Source organism: Phaenicophaeus curvirostris, chromosome 22, assembly GCF_032191515.1.
Source record: "Phaenicophaeus curvirostris isolate KB17595 chromosome 22, BPBGC_Pcur_1.0, whole genome shotgun sequence".
NCBI classification, from domain to species: Eukaryota; Metazoa; Chordata; class Aves; order Cuculiformes; family Cuculidae; genus Phaenicophaeus; species Phaenicophaeus curvirostris.
The window spans coordinates 967,507-993,122 of NC_091413.1; the positions used below are offsets into that span (position 1 = coordinate 967,507).

General features: G+C 49.3%; 1 protein-coding gene across 1 annotated transcript in view; it reads left to right on the forward strand.

Moving 5' to 3' along the window:
- Positions 1–1,726: 1,726 nt before the first annotated feature.
- Positions 1,727–25,616, forward strand: part of MEGF6 (multiple EGF like domains 6) — a 78,592-nt gene continuing 54,702 nt past the window's right edge. Inside the window, exons 1-4 of the mRNA XM_069874597.1 lie at positions 1,727–1,852; positions 4,198–4,332; positions 7,434–7,543; positions 15,376–15,480. Of these exons, the coding sequence (XP_069730698.1) occupies positions 1,767–1,852; positions 4,198–4,332; positions 7,434–7,543; positions 15,376–15,480 (436 nt within the window). The 5' untranslated portion in view covers positions 1,727–1,766. The remainder of the gene's footprint in view (positions 1,853–4,197; positions 4,333–7,433; positions 7,544–15,375; positions 15,481–25,616) is intronic.

The following is a 25,616-nucleotide window of genomic DNA, read 5'->3' on the forward strand; positions in this document are numbered from 1 at the left end:
GCCCCTCTTCCCTGCTCTTTTCTCCGACCTAAAACTGCTGTGACCTGGGGAGGGTTCAGGTGTTAAAAGCTGCTGCCTCAGTTTCTTCCAAGAGCTGCCAGCGTTGGGGCACGGCTCATCGGTGACTTGAGTCTTGACGTTGTGGTTTGTCTTCCAGTGCAAAATACATCCCTGGCGTGGCCACTGGAACTACCCAACCTTCTCCTCCGGCTTCTCTCTCAGAAATCACCTCTTGCCGAAGGGCAGGTCTCCTTGTGCCACCCCAGGGTGGTGGAGCAGTGCCCAGCTTGCATTCCTTCTTGCCTTCAGTGAGAGTTTGCCAGCAGGTTCTTGAGGCAGGAGGGTTTTAGTGCAGCATCCCTGCTCTGTTCTCTTCACTCTCATCCTACTGTGTCTGGGTATTGTGCTCCCATCCTTCTGGGAAGGAAGGCAGGAGACAGTTCAGCCCTCTCTAACCTCCTCGCCGTTGCTGCCAAGACTGGCAATACAGCCAGGATACTCGCAGCAGCGTTTTGGAAGAGGGAACTCTGCAATGAACCATCTCAGAATCAGGCTTGGGCACTTCTCTCTCCCGTTTCTCATTTCACAGGAGCCAGTGGACACTCAGCTTCAGCAAAACCCTCATCAACGCCTCTTTCTATGCTGCTTCCTTGTGTGGTAGGGAGCTTGGTGGGAGAAGGTGGAGAGCAGCTGAACCTTGTTCTCCAACTCCCTCTCTCCCCCCTGTAGACTGGGTGTCAAGAGCAGTGGAGCAGCCGAGTGAGGTGGGATGTGTCCCTCTGTTTTACGTGTAGCAGAGTTTCCTTGGGTAGTGATCAGCTCTGTTATCTGCCAGGGTGCAGAGGAAAGGTGAAGTCTCTGTGGGATGTTTTTAGAACTGCTGGGAGAGAGGTTTTAGGTGGTGTGTGCAGAGATGGCCCTGGGTCGTGCAAAAGAGCCGGCTTCGGAGAAACAAACCCGACTTCTTTCTGCTGCTGTTGTGCAGGGTCCCCCCTCCTCTGCTCGGGGCTGGACACAGCTGGTGGGAGGGATTTCTGACTGTCAGCAAGGAGAGAAACAAGAGAGCATGTGAGGGATCGGAGCTGGACCTGGGAAAGGCAGGAGGGAAGTTTTGTTACGCCTTTGAAATGCAGGGAAGCCGCTCTTAGGGTTCATGTGTGCAGGAGGTACCCGATCCTGTCTCCAGAGGGTTGCAGGATGGATTCAGCCATGAGGATGGGGTAAACCAGCACTCTGCCTGCTTTTGGAAGAGCCCTCTGGGAGGTGGATTTCTCCGTGCACGGGGAAGCCCTCGTCCTTTTGCCTTTCTCTTGCCGAGAGCTGATTTTTGCATTGCCTTGCGAAGTGCCTTGGGACTCCAAACCGGCCAAGCCCCCATGGGGCTTCCCCACTGCACAGAACCCGCGTCTTGCGAGCCACCAGGGCTTCGGGCTCTGTCGAGGAGCAAACTCCAGGAGGAAAAGTCACTTCAGTGCATTTCACTGCAAGCAAATGAGCGTAAGAAGCCAGGTTTGGCTTTGGGAAAAACATAGGGACAATCTGCACTGTAACCATCTCCCGTGGACTGAAGGAACTTGCTGAGCAGAAACCACATGGGAAGAAGCCTCCAGGAGCAGTAAATCTGCTCTCCCAGGGCAAGGATTCTGTGTGCTCCTACAGCATTGCTGTTTACCGAAGAGACACTGACAAGCTGGGAAAGAGAATTCATGCTCTAGGAGGCTTCTGGGCACCCACTGGGAGCACCTTGGGAGAGAGGAGCTGTTGCGATGGGGTTTCACGCGGTGGCACTGTCATTCGTCCTCGCCTTGCGGGTCTCTGCTCTTGCTTCTGCGAACACGCTTCAACCCCACATGTGAGTAGCAAGGAAAGGCGGTCGGAGCGTTTTCGTAGGGCAGGGAATGTAAAGCAGAATCTAAATACAGAATATTTGAATCAAAGGTGAAGGAAGGAGCAGGGAGAGTGAGAGGAAGGAGGTTTTGCACCGTGTGTCTTTATCTGGTACCAGATGTATGTAAAGGAGAGTAAGAATTTGAATATCTGGGTAGTCTCTGCTTGGAGGAGGGAACTTACTGGTTTTACTGGGAATGGTGCTGTTGTGTGAGCGCAAGAGGTGATTGTTGGGGAAATAGTTTGACCTTTCTCCACAGACCTGCTGTTTTATTGCCCTTCACGTATCTCTTTCTTCTTGTGTGTTTCTTTCGCCCTTTTCCTGTTGCTCAGCAGCGCGTAGTTCATTCATTTTAATTAGATTTTACAGTTACAGTTTGGTGTTAATGATTTGGCTGCTTTGGAAAACTTCCTTGCTGGTTTGGTCTCTGGCCAGAAGATGATCTCTCGGAGAGGGGGATTGCTCTCATTCTCTTTGTGAACGACCCCAGTGCTGCATGGTGTGCAAGCTCTGGTTTTTCACTTTCTGATGGAAAAGGCTCCTTTTCAGCAGATAAAGGTTATGCAAGAAGCTGCCTTTTCTCTTGACGTCAGGGGGGTTGTGCTCCTGCCTTCATAAGTGCTTTTAGGACTTCTTGGATGAGACACAGGGGACGAGCTGGGTGCCAAAGAGAAAGCGCCAGTGCCTGGAAAGAGCTGTCACGGGGGCACTGCCGACGATGCCCTCGCACTCACAACCACCGTTTGGGTGCACAGAACCTGTCTTTGCTGTGATAAATTACACCAGAGCAGTGCTGCTGCCAGCCTTGTTCTTGTGGTTCCTTTCGGCTCTTGTTTAGAAGGTCCAGGGGAGGTCCTGGGATCGGGAAATGCCACCAGCTCGCAGCTCTCTGTGCACGGAGCCGCTCACGGCGTGAAGCAGCTTCTCTGGCAGAGACCCCGTTAGCTGTCGTGGTGAAGTGATGTGTGAGGAGCTCTGCAAGCCAAGGAGCTCAGCAGTGGCCACATGTGGGGGTGACGTGAGGAGCCTTTAGAGCTGAGCTGGAGCGGGAAGGAACCGTTCCATGAATCCCAGAGGCGTCGCCAGGCGTGCGGTGGCCGTGGTGGGATTGACTGGCCCGCGGCAGGCGGATGCCAGCTGCAATCCCTGCTTCACCACATCCCAGTTAATTAGTTTAACTTCTTGTATACAAAGTATTTTTATGAAAACTCTCGGTGTCTTTTGAAGAACTGGAAGCCACAAAAGCCGTTTCAAATAATGAAGGGCTCGTGACTTACCAAGCTGGGCACAACTATTTCCCTATTCCTTCTTCGCTAAAACTCCTGGCTTGTATTTGGTGAAAGAGGTGGGATTAGAAAAGAAATAAAATGCAACTGGTATTTTCCTGATTTTCTTAGTCACTGAGTTATAGGTATTCATTTTATTTACTGGAATTAGTCTCGCAGCCCTTAGCTCTCCAGGAAGTAAGAAAAGCGTTTAAGACAGCAAACTGAACTCTGATTTCAAGCAGTGTTAATCAAATGCTGTATCATTTCTAGAGGGAAAAGAGGTTTTTTTTTTTTCCCCCAAACACTGCCAGAGGAGGCAGATTTCGTCGGTGTTCACAATGCGATAGTCAGGAAAACTATTCTCTAAGTTTAAAGAAAGGAGATGTGTTCTTCGTTAACTGAGAGCAGACAGAGTGGACAAATGCAAGAGTGACTCGTGCTACCGTATCGTGTAGGCTGCTGCCTCTCTTCAGATCCATCCTCTCTAATTTAAAGCTAAAAATCAGTAATTGCTGCGTTTTTGAAATGGGCTGTAGAGCATTCCAGGACCCAGAGGTACCCAGCCTCGAGGCTGGCTGTACTGCAGGGTTATAAACCCATATTCTTTAGATTTCTGTTACCATATCCAAGCCTTGGTCCTGGCTGCGGATCTGGAGGCTCAAGGAGGGGTTCAGGAGGGCACAGGTTTCCTGTCTCTGCCCCCGACCCATAGGTCAGGATTGCTCCACATGTCCTCTCTCCATGTCCAGTCAGTAAATACAGGTTTATGATGTATGCCCTGTAGTTTTCAGATGTTTGACTCATTCACAAAGACCTAATGCCATGTTTCTGAGAAATACAGGTGATGTTATTGCCTGTTCTGTTGGTGCCGGTGCACAGTCTGTTCACAAAAGCCTTGAATCCAAGAGGTTTTGGGGGAGGTGGATAGGCTGCATTTGACAACTGCTTGTGCAATGAAGTTATCCGTTGCTGGTACCTGTTTAAGTGGTGGAATTGCTTCCCCCTGTGCAGACCCCATCGCTCTCTGTTTCTCTGTCCCAGGCCAAACGTCTGCGCGGAGCAGGAGCTGGCGATCATGGGGCAGCGGCAGCCGTGCGTCCAAGCCCTCACCCGCACCGTCAAGGTCTGGAAGCAGGACTGCGGAGGACGGCGGTGGTGCACGGGCTACGAGCAGAGGTACGTGTTCTTCCTTCAAGCTTGTTTTGCTTCTTGCATGATGAAAATAGAATCATGGAATGGTTTGGGTTGGAAGGGACCTCAAAGCCCATCCAGTCCTCCCCCCTGCCATGGGCAGGGACACCTCCCGCTGGATCAGGGCCTCCAAGCCCCATCCAGCCTGGCCTTGAACCCCTCCACGGATGGGGCAGCCACCACTGCTGTGGGCAACCTGGGCTGGGGGCTCCCCACCCGCACAGTAAATTGTTTCCCTCTCACTAGGACATGTGTGCGTGTATCTCATATACAACAGTGCAAATAATGTGCTTTTCTTACCTGTGCAGTATCCAAACTACAATCTGCCTTGTTTTCTGTGCTCCACCTGCTTTTCCGGCCCCTTTGGGCAGTTACAAGCCTTTACAAAATCATAATGACAGGGGTAGTTTCAAAGCAGCATCTTGGACAAGAGGCAGCTTTTAAGTCTTGGCTTTAGAAATTCCTCCCAACTTGTAATTGCCAGTAATTATCGTGGTGATGATATCTGTGCAGCGGTAATGAAGGAGCAGACAGAGTCCGTCTTTTGACCATGTTTTAAGAGGGGACGTTGAAATGGTGGTGCCCTGTCTGCTGCTACTTCAAAGGACGGGAACTCTTAAGATCCAGCTGTACTTCTTGCTCTTTAATGGATGGGTTTAACGTTGTAAATCAAGGAACTGAAGTGAAAAAACTTGGTTGTGCTTCCATATAAATATCAGAAGATATTGTGCTAAAACTCTGTTCCTAATGAGATGCAGAGGTGAAGCCTAGAGGAGCTGTGAGGGCTTTCACCCAGGGGATTTTAAAGCAAGGACAGCGAAGGGTGATCAGCAGATCTTCGCTCAGGTGAGATCTTGTCCTCTATCCCCTCTCTAAACTTCTCTGGGGAGTTCTCACTGCAGCAGACTTACTCCAATAGATGGAAAATGTCCCACCAGGCTCCCTGGTGCTGAGCAGCCGAGGGCAGTGGAACATGTTTCAGCAGTCGCAGGGATGCCGCGCAGCCTCTGCTCAGCTGGAGCTGCTCCGGTCGCACCCAGCCCCAGCAGCACAGGGCTGGTGTGGAATTGGCCTTCGGTGCCTTTGAGTTCGTGGATGCAACTAGGAAAATCCATCGTCGGCTCCTGCTTTCCCTGATGCAGCGTTTGGTGCTGCTGCCGGAGGTGCGAAACGGTCAGCAGCTTCCCAAGACAGGGCTGAGCATCCTCTGGGCTTCTCTTTGTTCCTGGTGAAGCAAAACCTTTGCTGCTGGTTTTGTAGTGTCCCCAAACTAGGTAAGAAGGGGAAGTGCTTTGCTCAGCCCTCAGCAGCAAAACCTGGAGCACGGATGGCTCTGTCCCAGTGGGGCTGGAAGTGCATTTTCCAGCAGCAGGATATTTAAGCCTGGGTTCCATTAGTTCTGGCTCATTCAACATTTTCTGTGCCAGGGACTCCTTAAAACACAAAAGAAAACAGAAACGCTGAAGATAGACTATCTCTAATGTGGTTCTTTCCAGTCTGCAGCATCCAGATATCCGCAGGCATCCGAGGCTGTCAAAATATTTGCATCTCCTTGAGAACCCACTTGGGCTGAGGGAAGGATCTGAAGGCTCTGGTCCAGCTCCCCAAGGCTGGTGGAGAAAAGGCTGTTCAGGTGCTGCTTGGGGGCAGTTAGGAGGTCGGAATTAGTCCTACATTGCTATTTCTTAAAATGTCTTTTCCTCCTCGTTTCGGAGCCTGCGCCGGGCAGACAGAGGAGGCTGCTTGCCACCACATGGTCCTTCTCGTTTTGGGTGAAAAGGGTGGTGTTTCTACGACAGCCCGTGCCGTGAATGCACCACCCCACACCCTTTGCATCTTCTGAACGCGCCCTGCCCTCGGCTCTTGACACCAAGAGCATCCAGATGGGTCCGTGCCGGTCGCTGGCCGTGCGGGTGCCTGAGCGCCTCTAAATTGCTTTTTCAGCTGCTTCTGGAACACGAGCGTTTCCTTCATAATTTGTTAACAGCTCATACACAAAAGAATTGGTATCGGCTTTTATTTTCCTCAGCTGTGCTCCCATATGCCGGCTGGCACGGAGGAGCAGCCGAAGGTTTCCTGGGCGGGAGTCGGTGGTTCACCGTTATTTAGGTTATTTCGTAGACACATTCAGACAAAATCAAACAACTCTCCTTGAGTAAGGGTAAATATTTTCAGTGGACATGTACAACACATCTGCTGTGCCAAATATTTGTTGTTGTTTGTCTGATTTGCTTTGGTTGAGTAGTTTCATGTTCTGCCAAAGGAGCTTTGTAAAAATCAGCTTCAAAAGTTTGAGCCGTGTTTAGGTTTTCACACACACACAACAGCAGATTTCTGCGCAAAAAAGGAAGTGTCACTTTTATTTATTTATGTTTCAGATCAATCCCTGCTTCACTCCCCCAGCTCCCACCTGGTTGGGGTTAAAGGGACCCTCGGCTTCTCCCTGGGTGCAGACCCCGCACTGGGTTCCCTCTCCAGCTTCCAGCTCTGCCTGGAGGGTGGGAGAGATGGGCTGGTGTACCTGGTGGTGCTGCCTGCGGCGCTGGGCTCACCCCTGTGGAGCTGAGGAGCTGAGGTTTATCGCAGGGCGCAGTGGAAGGACAACTAAGGAGGAGAAAGCCCTTTCCAGAAGGGAAGCGGTTCTGCTGGCCCTAAGCCGCAGGAGCTGTACTGTTTAACACAGCCTGGAGAGCTTCTTGAGAAACTCAGTATTCCCACCGGGATCCTGATGTTTCACCTCAACAGCCCCTCGCAGACCCCTGCTCATGCTCACTAAAGCTGGGCTGAAATACCTCTTGTTCTTAAAATGTGAATTTTCTTTGTTAATGTGTAGTTTGAGAAGGGCTCAGGGCTTAGAAAAGGAGAAAAGAGCCAGGGGTGTACGAGGTCCTGGACAATTCCATCTCTCGCATGCCCTGTTGAAGTGAATTCAGCAGTATTTTAATCATCACTAGAGCAGGTGGAAAAAAGCATCAGCACATTCGAAACCCAAATTCCTCATTTTGTTTACACTCCCAGGTAGACTTACAGCTTCTGTGCTCCCCAGTTTCCTCATTCTGCAGGGATTACGTTGTGTTGTGTTGCAGGACGGTGTATTACACGGGCTACAGGCAGGCGTACAAGGTGGGATTCCAGACCACGTACCGGTGCTGCCCGGGATGGTCCCAGCTCGGAGGAGATGCCGGCTGTCTCTACCGTAAGTGTCGCGCTGTTCGGATGAGATTCTTCCTTTGCTCCTGGCAGTGCTGGGTTCTGGCTGAGGGCCCTGTGCCTGCAGCTACTGCTGGAGAAATGTCTTCTAAAAGAATTGGGTTCATTGTTTGCGGTTTTTTTCCTTACTTTTTATTTATTTTAGCTGTGTGTCAGCTTGAAACTTAGTTCTTGAGATGTTGAGAGCAAAAGAAAATCTTCTCTTGAATCAAACAAAGGTTTCCCTGAACGTATGTGTAGAAATGAGGGAGAATCACGCGCGCTCCCTGTGCTTTGTTGTTCATTCTCTGCCTGGTGGTGTGGTGGAGCTCTGATCTCCGAATTATCCTACCCTTGCCGTAGGAAAGCAGCTTTTGTTTTAAGTATTAGCTGAACTAACAAAGCATTTGGGATCTGCCCTGGATCGAGGGAATGAACACTCGCTGTGCCCAATGCCACCGTAAAAGCACAGGGAGGTGTCCCCACAGCTACTCATCTTCTGTCTGTGGGAGGCTGCAAGTGCTTGAAGCAGAGGTTTAGAAATAAAAGAATAAAAGGTGTGTCTGGCAGCCGATCTTTAGTCTTCCTATTCCAAAGGAGAGCATCCCCACTGTGCCAGAGGAAGCTCCATGGATGCCGAACGCCCCCTTGGCTGCGAGCAGATAAAAACCTCAGATGAACTCAGCAAAGTGTGTTCTGTAATGATTTTTCCTGCCGAGGAAGTGAGTAATTCCATCCAGGAAGGAACAGAGAATAGGAAATAAAGCTGCTCTTAACTCATCTTCCTCAGTGTTGGGAGCAGCACTCGGAGGCCGCAGGGCTCTCACTGGCTGCTCACCACAGACCCAGCTGGACTGGGAAAGAGAGAGAGACCCAGCTCATGTGGAGACAAATTGAAATACTTGGACTCTCCCTATTAATTTCAGACTTGCTGCCAATGTGACGGGCAAGCTGCTGGTGTTTATTTTCTTGCCACACGTTCAGCAGTGGTTCCTCTTGCTCTCTTTTAGATGTGCCTTGTTTACCTGTTTTCTGTGTGTAATTCCAGGAGTAGGAGCATCTTCTTCTGGACCAGAAGAAGGTGTGGGAAGGACTGGGAGGGGAAATGAGCCAGCACGTATCAATGAACAGCCAGGGCATTATGGATGTTAGAGGATTTTCTGTTTGCATGTAGCAGTCGTGAGTCAGCCTGCACTCGCTGCTCTAACTCTGCTGAAGGCAATGAGGCTACGCCAAAGTATGTCAACAGGATTTGTGGCCATTCCTGTCTGTCTTCAGAGATCATTGATCATGTTCCAGGAGTACAAAGGCGGGGAAGGCTGTCGCTGTTGACAATTTAATTAGAGCTCTTGGACACTGTGCAGTGGAATCTCTCCAGTAAGGACATCTTATCTGGCTTTCCTGTGGAGGCTGGCATCTCTTCACTGCAGCACACGCTGCTCCAAATGCTGGACTGCTCATCACTTAAAAATGAAAAAAACCCAACCTGTGTGATGTTTTATTGGGGGAAATTATCACCACTGCAGACTCCTGAGTAGCTGGCCAAGGCTTGCTGCTTGCTTCGTGTTTGAGCGTGACCCTTCCATCTGGCTTTTCTGCTAATGCTAAATAGCAGCGTGAACTGGGGGGTCCCAGTGTGTGGGTACCGGTTCAGTCGAGTTGTTTGGGCTCTCAGAGCCTGCACTGGTGCCAGGGAGAAGAGAGCTTGCCCTGCCGAGTGTGCTCCTTGTTTGCCGAGGTGGGTGGCTGTAGCAAAACAAGGGACGTGCTCCTCTTCCTCGCGTGCAGGTTTGTGTCTGTAAGCACTTACAGGTGAGCAAATGGCCAGTGTGGAGCTGTGGGGACAGGACTCGGTGACTTGGAGCGTGTGGGCTCTGCTGGGAGCAAGGAGCTTCGAAAGGCATGGAAAATTTCATAGAAACACCCTGTAAAACGGCGCTGAAGCCAAGTGTTCTGAAGAGTAATGGCTCCACAGAGATCGCATGAGACTCCAAGAATATTTGATGTCTGTGTTCCTCTCCTCCTGTGCCATTTGGAATCGTGACAGCTGTGCTTGCTCCTAGCGCCCCTGGGGCTGTCGGCTCTCACCTTGTACGGGCAGCGTGCCCGGTTCCCTCGCAGCGTGCCTGCTTTTTGTCCCATCTCTTGTGCTGGTAGAAGTGTGAGGTCTTACTGCGTTTCCATTGCCCTCTGCCTTGGAGCATTCATCCGCTCAGTCCCGTTTTGGAAGGAAAAAGTTCAGAAGTCAAAACACCCTTTGCATTTTTAGGATGGCATCAGGTTCTTTCCGCGTCTGATCATAGATAGGTTGATTTTCAGACTAAGCTTCTCAGTTTCAAGTGGCCTCTGAGACGCTACTTAAATTCCACATGGGTTCAATAACAGAGTTAAAGCCCTTGCTGATTAGGACAAGGGGCCTGCGTGTCTGGTGATCCCCACGATCTCTACTTTCAGCTCAAGATGTTGAAAAGCCAAGTCTCACCAAGCCTTTAGCTCTCAGTCTGCATGGAAGAGCTGGAGCTCAGCTGCAGACACCGTGTCTGTGTCCCTGGGCTCAGCAATGAGGATGGAAGAGGCTAAAGAGGAGACCCTGACTGGAAGGTTTAGCACTAGTGGGCTTGTCACGGTTGCGGTGTTGCCAGTGAACCGTGCAGGAGAAGTCACTGCTCCAGCTGGAACAGCAGGGAGGTCATGTCGTAACCTGGACTGCAGCTGGGAGCGAGCCTGGCTCTGCTGCCAGGCAGGATGGAGACACCCGAGTGGATTTTTAATGAGCTCCCTCAAGGAAACGGAGCCGCCTAGGTGAGCACAGCCTGGCCGAGAAGTGGAGTAGCTGCTCGTGCAGCCGTGTGGCCAGACAGCTTCACACGCTGCCTGGCGCCCTGTGCCGCAGTGCAGCTCGCTCTTCGGATACCTCCATGGAGCTGCTGGGGGAACTGGGCTTGAGCTGTTGCTCTAAAACTTCAGTAGCTCTCCCTTATTGTTTTTATCTGGAGGTTTTATGCAGCTGTCGTTAGGATCACGCCTGGCTCTGACTTTTAGCTCAGGTAGAGGCAGAGCCTGGCTCTAGGGTGAGGAGGGAGAATTAACTTTTGTTGAGGAGGAGGGAGGACACATCAGAGTCTGAGATGCAGCAAAAACCCCTCCGAGCATCCCCAAGGGCTGAGTAGAGAGCAGTTGGATTTTAATCGCCTCATTAAAAGAGCAACTTTTATAAGTCACAAGTGGCCTATTAGAAGACTCCAGAGCGAGTTACCCGGCGCTGAACCGCGTTTCTTACTGCCAGCTCAGCCTAGCTGAGCATAGCATGTGTGGAGCAGGGCAAGGGGCTCCGCGGGGCTGCGGTAGCTGTGCTGGCTCTGCAGGCACAGCCGAGCCTGTCTCGCTGCATCGCCCCGGGAGCCTGGCCGCGCTGGCAGGTGTGCGCGGGAGCCGCTGAGCCTGTGTCCAGGACCGCAGCTCCGCGATTTGTGATACAGATTGGAAGACTTGGCAGGAAATGTGTTCGGTTAACAATTTAATTTCCCTATTAGGCTGACTTTCCTTTGTTCATCCCCTTTTGGCTCCTGGAGGCTCATTGTTTTGTCAGCTGAAAGGCTTTGACTGAACTTCTGAACCTTCCTCCTGGGATCAAGCCTGGTATTGGTTAACCTTCTAGTGCAGGCTCCCCCAGGAGACCATCTCTGTCCTCACAGAGGGCTGGGTCATACTTCGGTGAGCCCCTACCTTGTAGGAGAAATGCTCTTCTCCATCATCCCTTGCTAAATCCTCGCCAAAGAGGCTGCCTGGCCTTTCAAACAGAAGAAGGTGATGCTTTCTGCAAGTCCTCCTCTCTTTCTCGTTGCCCAGGACGGCGTTGTTACCCTTTTACCACATTTCCATCGCATTAAATGATGTCGCTCTGAATTAAGAGCTGGGTTGCAGAAGGCTCGGAAGGCGCAGGGGAGGGAGACCCGCCGGCCCCTCAGCCCACTGGGCTGGGAAGTAGGTTATAATGATTTCCACTCTGTGTGTGCCAGCCTGAAGCACAGAGCGGGGAATTGTCCCGGTCATTCAGGAAATCTGGGCCACAGCCAAGAATAACACCCGTATCTCGTAATCCCTCATTTGTGTCGCTGCAATTGCTTCTAATATTTTCCATTGTTGTGCTTTGGGTCTTACTGAACTGAGGGCTGAGGGCAAACAGGGCATCACGCAGCCAGCCTGGGCTGTGCTGGGACCCTGCCTGCAATCCCATTTTCAGGTGATTGAGGTGAAAGATTGAGGGAAAACCACTATATTATGCAATGTGGTGACTCAGTCAATTCTGTCTCATAGTGCTGAGAGCTGGCAGAAAGGGAGAAAGAAGCAGACAAGAGTCACCAAGACTAGAGCCAGCAAAAAGTTAAGGCTGCAGCCGTAGAAAATCCTGGTGCACACCTGGAGATGGGAAGCTGCAATGAAACGCTTGCTGTCAGGAGCTCCTTCTGCCTTGCCGTGTCCCTCACGTGCAGGAAAATGTTTGCAGTCCTGGACATTGTCGTGGCTTAGCTGAGCAGGATGTGTGGGAGAGTTTGCCAGGTTCCAGTATTCAGGCCAGCATGGGATTTATATAGGATCGCCATGGTCCCCAAGGATACGTGGCTGTGAAAGGTGACTAAAACTTGAGATGAGAAGATAACTGGCTTTCTGAAGTAATATTTCATCACTGTTTCATTACTTTGGGTAGAGGAGTGTTAGGACTTCAATGCCACCTTTTGTATTACAAAATAAACTTTTTCTTGGAGGGGGGATTTGGATAATCATCAGGCTCTTAAAAGAGACAAGCCAGACACTCAAGTATTTCAACTCTAGTGCATTTAAGGTGTAAAGTTTGGGGAGTTTGGATGTCAGTGAGAATGAGACTTGAACTGACCTGAAGTTATCGCTCGGGCTGGTGAGCTGGAGCTGAATCGGCTGCGAGGGAGCTCCTGCATCCAACGGCTGAGTGTACACCAGCAAGCACTGGGTTTCTCTTGCGCAGGTGGTACCTGCTCTTCCCCATCTCTGGTTTTGTGTCTATGTCTTAAAGTTCCAAAATTTCTTTGAAATGCGTTGGTAACATTGCAAACGGGCACAAAATGTCCTGCCAGCATACCCCAGAAACGCAAACACTTCCTTGCACTGTTCCCATCTGCGATTCCTTTTCCTTCTGAATGCACAATTGGTGTTCTGGAGCAAGCACAGAATGGTTTATGCCAAGCATTTGGAGCCATTTTTTGAAGCCTGCACAGGGTGCCTTTCCTCCCCAGTTATAATGGCACAAAGTGAAGTGTGTAATCACAGACCTGCTCTTTCTGTTGCTAATTAGTTACAGCTTTAGCTGGAATGGGAAGAGAACCCAGGGGCTCCCAGCTTGCAAAGAGAAGGGGAAACTTATAGACAGTTGCGTGTGGAAACCTCAGCCCAGGGAGCGCTGTTATAATTGTTTTCAGATGGTCCCATATTCTACATAGGTTTGTGATTTAATCTCAGGCTCTGTATGTTCAGGCGATAACGGCAAAGGTGCCGTTTCATCCCTGGCCTTGAGCAGGCTCTAGAGCTTTCTTGCTGGGGGCTTCTCTGTTGGTTCAGGTATCTCCCGGGGTCTCACTGAATGTCCTGGGGTCTCACTGAAAGTCACTTCCCAGGCTGTGCCTGCTGGAGAGGTATTGAATTCTCTAAATTTTCCAGAAGGCAGTTGGCACATGCAGAACTAGAATGGGTTTCCCTGGAGTTTTTATTTATCTATTAATTAATTCGGTCTGTCTGCCCTTGTGAGCCCAGGTAACGCTAACACAGGAGGTGGTGCTGTGTGATTTTTCCTGTGATGTGAGTTTAGCACAAGGCGTTGCGGACCCATCACAGGAGCGGCCAGGAGCACGTGGGACTCTGCCATCCATCTGAAATACCTTGGGCTTTTTCTTTACAAAGTAGAATCCTTGGAAACGTTCTCTACCCTGGCTTTTTGGCCGTTTAAAATAAAGTATGACTGCTGAAGTTTCGAGGTGGGGCTGGTTCTGGCGTTATTCCGAAGGTGCTTTTCCTGAGCACAAGGAATTGCTGTATGTACGTGCACTGCAGCAGCAAAACCGGCTCCCCTGGGCTGGGGCTGATTCTGACCAGGGCTCAGGAGTGGGGTCACTAACTCAGGTCACAGTAACTAGCCCCTCCGCCTCCCCCTGCACACCTTGGGACTGGAATAACCCTAACTCCACTAGCAGGATAAAAACATTTCCCTCCCAGTTGTTTCCACTAAAGCCAAAGGCAAATTTCATCTCTGCTTCAGCAGAGGAGGTTTGGCATCTTGCTGCGGATGCAGGATGCGTTTGCAGGTTGATGGTTCACTTATTCTGTTGGCAAGTGGCTTCGGCTGGTGACCGCTCACGATCTGCAGTAAATCACAGTGTGAGCTGCACTTGGCTACGTCTGCGTTTGTCTCCACGCCTGCATTCTGTGTTCCTTCTAGCAAATCCACAGTTCCGAGCCAGCAGGTTTGGGGTTGCCAGGTCGGCCTTTGTGATCACAGCTACTTGAAATAATTATGTTCCCTAGATCCATCTGCTGAATCAATGGGACGCGAGGGTCTCTGACACAGGTGGCCGTGACACACCTGGCGCTTGCAGAGCATCCCTTCCTGGGATGCAGAAGCTGTAAGGTGTTGGGTCCTATTGCTGCTCTTGCCCCAGGGCTGTCTGCAATCCAGCCTGGGCTGAGCTGGGAGCTCGGAAACTGGAACTGCAGACCCAGGGCGGCCACGGCATCTCTTGCACCGTGCAGGCAGGTAGAGCTCTTCTTGCTCTAATTTGCCATGGATTTTGTGAAATATATTCCTAGCCGATCCCTTTGTTCTTGGGTTGTGTTACAGCTTGTTGAATGGAGGTGAAAAGGGAAAGAGAGAGTGAAGGAAAAAGAAAGGAAAGAGCTGGCTGGCAGCACAACTATGTCCAGATCAGTGAATAGAGAGAAAATTTCATTGTCTGCATCTTTTAATGGACTTAAAAAGGAAGATGAGAGCTTTTTCTGCATCCTTACACTTCGACAAAGCCTGGCACACATGCCAGCATCACTTGTTAACATTTCTCCCTCTGAGACCAGTGTTTTCTAGCGGGAAATATAAGCTATTGGGTGCATTTCATGAGTTATGAGAAATATATGTTTCACTGGAAAAACCTATCCCTGTTTGTGCCTTTATTTAGATGATTTGAAAAGGTGGATTTCAGAAGCCTAATTGAGCATTCTCTGTCTCTGTGTCCATTTTACACTTCACTTGGTGAGAACAGAGAAACGTGGCTGCCCAGGCACGTACAGTTTAGCTCCATTTCATCCTCTCGGCCGTTCAGAAGGTGACGCCGTGTTTGGGCAGCCAGCTCTTCAGGAAAGCTCAGTGGAGAGGTGGGAAGCAGCTTCTCGGGGTTCGTTCCTGAAAGATGCCTCCAATTTCAAAATCACTAAGTTGTCTGTGTTGCCACAACATCTGCATGAGTCATTTTCTGACTATTTTACCCACTTTTGACCTGGAAAAGCATTATTTTCTCCACAACTCTACAGCTCTGTTGATGTTTTCCGGTGAATTCTCACTTATTCACACTTTAAGAAAAGCCCTGAGATATTGTCCAAGGTATTTTGCTTCTTATCCTAAATTTTAAGAGACTTTGTGTGCTGTTTGAGTATCACATTGCCAGCTGAAAGAGTTTCCTTTCGGAAGTGGTTCAACAGTGTTGTTAGAACTACCCCAGCGTGCTCCAGGGCTGTGGGAACTCAATCAGTGAATGGTTTTTATTGGTGCATGTACACCTCTGATCCTGATCTTGGGATTTATCCTCTCCCTCCTCCTTGCAGCGGTCTGCAGTGATGGGGTTTGTTTCAACGGTGGGAAATGCATGGAGGGATCCTCACAGCTCTGCCACTGCCCCGCTGGCTTCCAAGGACCTCGCTGTCAGTACGGTAAGCGATCTTTTCTAATTCTTCCTTTGATTTTCAGTCATAAGTGGAGGGCATAAGGACCGAGGGATGCCCCAATGTTGTTTTTGGGTTTTTTTATCCTAGCTGTTGCTTTATCTGCAAAACTCCAATAATCTCCTCTCTACTTTTTTGGGCTGCTGTTCCTTGTGTTTGGGGAACTTGGATGTTTGGAAAGGAAATGCTTATCGTGGCTTGCTGTGCCACATAGCTCTGTACTGTACAATAGCCTTTATTCCTGCCTGCCATCAGCAGAGGGATTTGCTGGAATCAGAGAAGGAAGCTGATTAAAGTTGGGTCAAACAAAGAAACCCTGGGGTCGTGGCCTGTGGAGTGAAGCTCAGCCTGGGGGAGCGTGGCCGCAGCAGAAGGGAAAGCAGTTAAGCTCTGCCTGGCTCCATCAGTTATATCTTTGGCTGGGCTTTATTCTGGGGCTGCTAAGCTTGATTTAATTAACCTGTGTGCAATGTACAAATTCTCTCCTGAAGTTTATTTGGTTTCCTGTGTTGGTAATTCAGAGATTTCCTGATGTGGTAGGGCTATAGACAAAACAGCCACTAAAAGCTTGAGTGGTTCTCGTACAGTAAGAGCAAATGTGTGTGGAGAGAAAGGGCAGCAATATCGTTGTGTATCCTCGGTGAATTTTTTGGACGGGGCACGTGGTGGGCATGAACGCCACCATCAGATCGACAAGAAGAGTGGCTGATGTTCTTGGGCTGCTTTCTCCAAGCCTCTGCTGCTCCAGCAGACGGACCCCAACCCCACGGCTGCAGGCTCTGCAGGTGGTGGAGCATTTTCATTGTCTGCAGATGATGGAAAGATAAATCTATAGATATAACATGTATAATAGGTGTAGGTATAATTGCCTGGGGAAAGTGTTTACTTTGCAGAATTAGTTACTTCACAAGCATCTTCAGAAAGCTTTCCTAGCTTTCAAGTTTTAACCTTTGTTTCCATCCTGCTTTGAAACAGATGTTGCTCCTGAAAAACTCAAAGACCAATGAAAATGCTGTTTTAGCTCTAGCTGGCAGAGAATTGACTTTTTTTTTAATCTGTCTCCTGATGCTTTTCATTATTCATATGATTTTTCAAAAGCCACGGTCTTTGCCACAGAGAATGTGCTGACTGAGGATACAGGAAGATCCCGGCCACAAACTCATCCTTCCCTTCATCTTCATTTCATGTTGACTAGTCTAAATTATTTTTTTGGTAAATACTTCTTTGGACAAATTCCTGGAGGAAACTCAATTGTCTGGATTCTCATCTTCTTTTTCACTCTGGGGGGTTAAGTTCTGTGGTGGTTAGTCAACACTGGTGCTGTATGTTAGATTTAAGAAGGAAAGGTGCACAATGGTTAATCAGTGAATCATTTTTCCTCCTCTGTCAGCTATAACAGAAGCTCTGGTGATATTTGAGATGCTGATACCTTCTTGAAAACCAAAATGGAGCTATTTAGCATCTGACTGGGATGAATTTGGCTGCTGTTCAGAGGGTTTCTGATGTCCAGAGGGCTTCTGATGGGCATGGATCTGCTGGAGTGAGGCCAGAGGAGGCCACGTAGGTGATCTGAGGGCTGGAGCCTCTCCTGCAGGAGGACAGGCTGAGAGAGTTGGGGTTGTTCAGCCTGGAGAAGAGAAGGGTCCAAGGAGTCTTTAGAGCAGCTTCCAGCGCTGAAAGAGGCTCCAGGAAAGCTGGGGAGGGGCTCTTGATCAGGGAGGGCAGGGAGAGGATGAGGGGTGTGATTTTAAGCTGAAAGAGGGGAGATTGAGATAAGATCTTAGGGAGAAATGTTTTTCTGTGAGGGTGGGGAGGCCCTGGCCCGGGTTGCCCAGAGCAGTGGTGGGACGAGATGGGCTTTAAGGACCCAAACCACCCTATGACTTTATGATTCTGTGAAAATAGCTGAGAGTGAATGAAGTTGCTTCAGCGATATTCCACAATGTCATTTGTCTTCCAAAAATCTCTGTGTCTGATCTTAATGGTATGGCTTTTTCTTTTCTGGAAAGAAACAGAGATGTGTTTGTTTTAGAGGCAGGACGTTCCCTGTCCTGGCCGGACTCCTATCAAACCTTTCAGCATGGGATATTTTTACTGGCTGGCTGAGAGCAGCAGCAATCCTGTGTTTACCCTGGCTGGAGAGCAGGCGGTACCCAATCTGTCTGGCTTCCAGGGGTGAGATGCTGGCTTTCCTGCTCTCCTCAGCTGTTGAAAGCGATAATATTTGGGCATGAAGCCTCTCACTTCGAAGACAACTTGTGGTAGCACTGCCCATGGTTTTTCAGGAAGCTCTGCTGTGCATCTTGTTTACCCGTCCGGCTTTCGACGTGTTTTCTGTTGCCTCTTGGATCTCAGTGGCTTTTTGATCCTGTAGGGTGCTGTCAGCACAGGAATTTCTCTTCTCTTCCCTGCCCCCCGGCTCCGGCAACGTGGCATCTCCTCCCTGCCACGAATGGGGCTTTGCTGGTGCCGCAAACCAGAGGTGGAGGTTGAGCTGTACAGGGCTAGAGCGACTGCGCAGGCTGTTTCTGAGCGGAGAAAGCAGCTGGGTTGTCCTAAACTGCTTTATCTTCCACGTCTGGTAGATGAAAGGGTTGTAAATGGAGTGTTTGAGCTTTGGTTTGGGCTGAGACTCTTTAGGAGCTCCCTCCTTTGAGTGTGGGCACAAATGACCTTTCTGTAGAGGGCTCAGAGGGAGGGGGTGTGGGAGAACCTGGGCTCCGCTCCAAGCCAGCCCTGGGATGCTCAGACCACCCGACGCTGCGGGGCCTGGTTCTGGTGAACTCCGTGTGCCCGAGGGAGCGCGGCGGAGCGGCTCTGGCAGGGCCCGAGGCCTCTGCCCGCCGGGAGGGTCGCGCGGCCGAGGCAGGGACCATCCGGCCACGGGACGGGGAGCACAAGGGTTGTGGTTATTTGCGGCTCGTACTGGAAATCAGCTGCCGGCCTTCAGCGTTCGCTCACTGCAGACTTCACGGTGGAGTGGATCGTCTCAGCCACACTCGGCCGCTGGGGCTCTGGTGTGGGAACGAAGCTTCGCTGTAGGGCCGGGACCTTCCTAATTAGCCCGGCTGTGTTTGGAAGGATAGGGCAGACCCAACCTTCTTTAACTTTGCACAAAGGAGAGGTCAGCTCCTTGATTAGTGTCTGCTTTTGCAAGGCCAGCTGAAATGGCTTGGTGGAGACCATTATTCTCTCTCTCTTTTAGAGCACTGCCCTCATTTACACATGCATTTGACATGCCCTCAGTGTTGTTTGATTGACTAATGACCCTATTTCTCCTCCTAATCTCTTGGAGCTGTTCGGCTGGAAGCCTTTGGGGTGTGTTAGGGCACGGGTGGGTGAGAAGGGTTTGCTGAGTGGACTGGAGAGTGATTTTCTAAAGGTAATGCAGGGCTGCAAAGCCCTCGTAGGTTTTGAAGTCAAAAAGGGAAAGGTTTTGTCTTTGCAAGCAACTGAAAGCACCTTGTAAACTCATCTTGGATCCAGGAACCAGCTGCTTTTTTTCTGAGATGGAAAGATGCCACCAGCGAGTGTGCACGTGCGATAACGCTTGTACGGACTTGAGTGACTTCCCTGGTCCAAGGGAACCCCAGAGCCAGTTTCAGAATGACAGGAGCAACGTATTGTGTTCAATGTTTCATGGGTTTACAGTTCACAAGGGTGGTTTAAAATCCCTTTGCGGGATTAAATAGCAGCAATTGTTCTTCAGCTGGCAGCTCTTTGGAGAGAATCCACTGTTAATAATACCAGGGCTAAATTAAGCAGAACACTTCTCCAACAGCCAAGAAGTCCCAATACTTTTATTTATAAACGGCCTCCTGATTCAAAGGGTTCACCTTCTGCTGCAGAGGGAAACAGCCTGAGCTCAAAGGAGGTTTCTGCCGATCTGCAGCTCTGCCTGCCGGGATTTTCTCTCCTTTTGGCTCAGAAAGAGTGGAACAAGGACGGCTTGTGCAGAGCTCAGCCTTGTCCTGCACTATCTGCTTGTCCGTCAGCCAAGTGTTAGGTATTTAATAGCTGGCAAACAGGTAGCACTGAACCCTTTGAAAAAGCTGGTGAGAGGAAATGAGCCAAGGCTGTGTCGGGGTTTATTCAATTAAACAACCCTAACTAAATCTGTTGTGAAGTGAGCTTTGAAGAAAAGGGAAAATGTACTGGGACTGGGGGGACAGCTGGGGCTGTACCTGCAGACCCAAGTTTCCTCGACTACCGTGTGCAGGGGATTGTCAGGGTCCAGCGTCCTCGCTGAGACGCACAGAGCAGCGTTTATCTCCAGCTGCCTGGCACGACCTCAGCTTTACAAATCTGGATGTAAATGCAGGGCAGTTACTCTATGAATAACTTCATAGTTCGTAGGATCTGAGTTTCCAAAGGTGAACTGGAGTACAGCAAACAGCCTTTTGGACGTACGCTGACACATTTAAAGTTGTCCAGCTTTGTTGATGAGTGGTGGAACATATGCATAGGCAAAAATATTACTGACATGTTTGTTTAAAGGAACATGATAGTGGGTGAAGAAAGCTTCTAGTTTAAGAGACTGAAATCTTTAAAGGCTTTAGTGATTTCAAAATATGGCTTTCTTTGTTCTTTTCAAGCTTTCCTTGGGTTGAGCCCAAGAATTAAGGATTTCATTATCATTTAAAAGAGGTGATTATATTGGGTGACAGAAAATGCATGGCTCAAGTTCTTTAGATGAGTTATAGCCCTCTGCTTAGATTTTGGCAAATAAGCAAGCGAGGAATCCTATCACTGACATTGCACTGGTTTGGAATTCTCATATAGATCTTTACTGCTCCTCACATTACGATCTGTCAGGGGTAAAAAAAGCTTGGAAGGAAACTGCTTATTGTGCCATCTGGAGAAGACCAAATCCACACTGCGAGTTGAGGGCTTCGTACCTTGGGCCAAGTCATGTGAAGTACTGGATGGCATCTTCAAAGGGGTGTGTGTTTTCCTTTCAGTGAGGATTGAAACTCCTCGGCCCCTCCCATGATCACCTCCTTCATTATCACAGTGCCAGCACCATGGTGAAATGTCAGCCCCGTCCTAATCTCCTCGCAAGGATTTCCGTGCAGGTTTGCAGCCAGCTGTGACCAATTAAAAAGAGGGGGTTTGTGTCTGCAAAACCCCAGCGACTTGCGAAGTTGAGCAAGAGCTGGGTCCTAAGAACTGGACATTTTTGAGAGCTATGTAGTCCACCCTAAGTAATTTCTTCTCATAAACCATCTCTTGAAAGTCAGAGCATGGAGGTGAGTCAGGGGATATTTATATAGGAGAACAGATTCCAAGCAATGAAAAATACTCCAGTCTGAAAATGGACCACTGGGATCCCGTCGTGTAATTGGGAATAAGAGGAATTTGATACGTGGATGCCAAGTAGACTGAATTAATGCTGAATCCTTGGACTGTTACTGGAGAGGACGAGACAATCCCCAGGTCAGGTAGCCAAGGGCCATCCCGAGCTTACAAGGGCTCAGCCAGCTGGCTGGGATCTTGGAAGGAGAGAGGATGGGAGCGAACCATAGCCCAGTTCAGCCCATGCAGCAGAGCCGGCACGTCTGAGATGGGCTTCTTCTGTCTCCTGCTGCCCACCTTAGCAGCTTTCGCCTTGGCCTTTGGCTGGTTTGTGTTATGGAAGGGAAAGGACACAAGGCAGGTTAACTCTAGGACCTGTGATCCTACCTTGTTTTCTGTGATCCTACCTTGTTTTCTGTGATCCTACCTTGTTTTCATCCCATGAAAACTGGTGGCAGAAGGATCCACACCAGCCACAGGCACAAGGGAATGGGCTTCAGCCAAAATAGGTGCTATAGCAAGTAAAGTGAGGAGGGAAGGCCAAGTCGAACCGATAAGCAGAGCTGCAAACCTTCCTGGAATGTTTAGAATTAATTTATGCTTAAATACATGGTGTGATCTGTAATAAATTGTCAGGATGTTCTGCTTTCAATTTCTGTGTTTGGAAAGGATAGAGAAAACTTTTTAATGCATTACGTGCCATTTTTTCCAAGGCATCTTTTTAACACCGTGGCTTCTAGCAGCTGATAACATCTCTTAACCAGCTCCTTATCTCCACCTCAGCCACAGGTTTGCCTTTAATTTCTGCTTCATTTGTTGTGTTTCAGTCTCTCCCCTCTTCTCGGCTCTGTGGTCTCGGTGCTACAGTACAATGTGTGCAATAATTCAAGAAACAAACACATGTCGAGATCCCAGTCCTTACAAATGCCTTTTTTTTTTTTCTGGGAGGATTCTTGGAAGGTTCGTGCTCCATGGGTTTAATTAATAAGAGTTATGTGAGAAAGGGAGGACACTTTCCTTGATCCCAGTTCAAGTGCTTGTGCATTCCTGTGGTGCTATGCAGGTTTCTGACTTGGGCTGACGCTCACTGTTCTGTGCAGGCGTAACCCAGACCGAGTGGTTTGATAGTGGAGGAGAAGGAGGGGAATCTCCCACTGAAAACCCAGAGAAACAATTCCAGGGTGGCAGCAGCCAGCAAAGGAGTTTGTTACAAGCACTTTTTACTGCTAGGTACTTCACAAAATTTAAATGGAAAATTGTATCCCTTCTTCCCTGAGAATGTGGCACCAGGTTCAAAAAACAAGCTTAGGGAGATTCTTTGTTCTGTTTTAGCCTCAGGTTTCCTGGGTGTTTTGCCTGTGTTCACTGATTGCAGATGGGTTAGTTTTAAATTAACGCTGTAGTGCATAAATATGTGTGCGCTTGAAAAGGAATGGTAGGATATCATAGAATCGTATCGTAGGATCATGGAATGGTTTGGGTTGAAGGGACCTCAAAGCCCATCCAGTCCCACCACCTCCCACGGGATCAGGGGCTCCAAGCCCCATCCAACCTGGCCTTGAACCTCTCCAGGGATGGGGCAGCCACCCCTGCTCTGGGCAACCTGGGCCCGTGAGTCCTGATGATAAGACAAAAGGTACTGTGGTTTGTACAGCTATAGCAGGTATTTTAAAATATGTATTGCATTTTAACAGTCGCCTCACAGGCATCATGGAAAGGATTTGCAGTGCAGTGACGGTTTACCTGGCCGAGGAGTCTTCCCAGCCGTACACAAGCACACAGAGCCCTCAGGCATCCCCACGCTTCCTAGGAAGCCGAGTCCAGACCCTGCTCTGCTCTGAGCTACGGCTGCCCCAGCCCACTAGATGCGAACTGCGCCCAGTGCTCTTACTGGTAGTGATGGGTTGGCACCACTTCGGAGTTTGCGGGGATCGGCGGGGGCCCCAGCCGTGCCGTGCAGGCGCTGGAGCTCTGTTGTCGTCTCCAGGCTCTGTGGCTGATTCCCCCCCTGAAGCCAGGAGTGCCAGCTGCTGGGGGCAGGCGCAGAAGCAGCTTTGGACCAAAAGGATGGTCCGAGCAGCCCTGGCTATTCTGGGGTGAAATTTCCCAGTCCCAGTGTGGTTGCTTTCCTCCCAGACGTGCTTCGTTTTTATAGGACTTCAGTTTCTCGTGGCTGACTTGCACACACGGACACATGTGCTGCGTGTAGCTGTGCAGATGGTTTTTCTTTGCATAATTCAATGTTCGTGGGGCCTCCGTAACCCCTTTTCATTCCTGTTGGCTGCAGGGGCACCTGTTGGACCCTCGGTCTCTATACACCAGCCAAAAAACTGTTTTGAAGACCTACAGGTGTTTCTAGTTTGCCGCATGCGAATGCACATTAAGGGTCCTTCTTCCCGCCTCCCCAAGCAAATAAACCCATAGTTGAATCTGGAAATCCTCCACTCAACACCAGAGCAGCAGGCGGCCCTGCGCAGGGGTGCCAAGAAGGCCAAATTGTCTCCCTTCTCCACGGCGTGGCTGTCTCGCACACTCGCGGGCCAGACGGCGGGGCTGCTGGCCCTGAGCTGCTCTCTGAAGTAATGCGTTTGTGTTTGACTTTCCATTTATTCTGGGACTTGAGCTGAAAAGCCCGGCGGGCTGTGGCTTTTAGGATGCTGTCATCACTGTTGGCTCTTGTCTTGCTCTGGGCGACCTGGGCCAGGGCCGCCCCACCCTCACAGGAAAATATTTCTTCCTATAATCTCTCTCAGTGTCCTCTCTTTCAGCCTAAAACTGTTTCCCCTCCTCCTGTCCTCGCACTAGTCAAATAGCCCGTGCTTGCAGATAAATTGAGATTATTTTATATATATGTATAGCTATAAGTGGCTTTCTTAAAGACTAGGTAGATCATTACCCGAGGTCCAAACCAGCTCTTGGCTCTTCTGGCCAGGAGCTGTTTTGAATCATCAATAATAGGAGTTAGTTCTGCTGATTCCTGGTCCTGATCTGATTGTCAGAGATCAAAGGACCAGAATGATGCAGTCCTGTGTAATAAATGCAGACAGTTGGTAGGACGTGGGGTTCCTTCTGCTGGTTTAATGATACAGGGTGCAGTGGACAAAGGGGACAGGCAGCACTGAAGCTGTTAAAGAGAATCCAGGAGATATTGTGCCTTTCCTCACATACCATTGTGTTTTGTGAGGCATATTGGGTTTCAGTACAGCAGATGCTGGGATAATGGGTGCCAGATGTCAGTCATTAGAGGATGCCTCTCTTTACCAGCTGCAAATTGTCCATCGCTTCCTCTACTGTACATGTCCATCATGAGAGGCTTTAATTCTAACAATTTACTGCTATCTCGGATGTTATCAGGCTTCTTTTTAACTGTTAAGTAGTGGGCTTGTGCAGCCCTCAAACCAGCATATGTAGGAAAGTCAAATAGTGTGTTTTGATTTGTATTTGTTATGATTTGCCTCGATAAACTTGCCTGGAAAATTATCTTCTACGTTTAACTTGTAAAATGAATCCTTAGAAAACTCCCAGGATTTAAGGGAAAGAATGCCAGCGATGGTTTTGTACTTATGTGACAATAAGGCTTTTCACTTTGCGGTCTCTAGCGTAACCAGATATGCTCTTCAGAAATGCCCAGTTTTAAACTGAAGAAATGGTTAAAAATAGAACGTGGACCATGCAGGCAGTGTGACGGGATCTGTTTGTGTGAGGTGCTGTAGGTGTTTGATGCACCCCCATATATTTTTCTTCAGCTCTGTGAAAGCACCATTTTTTAACCCTTTTGAAGTTCATTCCTTTGTGCTTGTAGCATCCTGCGCATCCGTGTGGGCCATGGCTGGGTCTGGGAGGAGGTGGGAGCTCAGCTCTGCGCAGGCGGTGTGGGAATTGCAAAGTATCCGCGCGTGCTTCAGGCTGCAGGAGATAAGGGGAGAAAGGACTCTGGTCGCAGGGGATAGAGATGGTTGTGCCATCATTGTCCATCCTGGGGCACTGCAACTTTCCGTGGCTGGAAACGCAGCGTATTTGCTTTGACCTTTTTTAATATAACAGCAGAGAGCAGCTATGTTTGAAACGCGTAGGAGAAACGGATGGAGAAAATGGGCTTTGGGAAACAGCGGATCAGGTAATTTCTCTGGTTTAAGATGATTTAGGCATTATCCGCCTCCGTTGCGGTCTGGGAAGCTGCCCTGAATTGCACAGCAGAATACTGACTCCTGGCAAATAAATACATCATTTCTGCCTTCGTTTTTCCCACTTGCTCAGGATTTCACCTCGTTAATAGGGAAGATGTTGGAATGTCAAACATTTGGAGGATCTGGTTATCGGAGTGATACAATAGATCTCTGTGGCAGGCGGTCACTGAACTCTGTCTCTCTGCTTAGAGGTGTTTGCTTTGCCTCTAATTCTGACAACCCGCACGGTGCTGGAACTCGCTCTGTCAAGCAAACATCTTCGAACTTAAGGGAGAGAGAAGGTGAATTTCAAGTTTAAAATGTTACATTTGCCCTTTCTTTTAAACTTGTGAATTTAACAGGGAGCAAGTAGCAGTGACCCTTTCATTAGAGACAAAAGGAAATGTGTGTCTATGTCTTTTGTGGCTTGGCAGTAAACTTGCTGAGGACAACATAAAACATGCTCATTAAATGTTCTTTAAACAGCATTGCTTTTTGTTTTCGGAGGCAATGTGATGTTCCAGCCCACCATTAATTGCCTAATACCAATTATGGCATAAACAAGCCATTTGCTATTGTAACTTTTTCCATTTCTTTTCCAAGGTTCTTACTCTTGACACCTATTGTGCATCTGGGAACAGGAGTGGCTTTTGTAGGGAAATA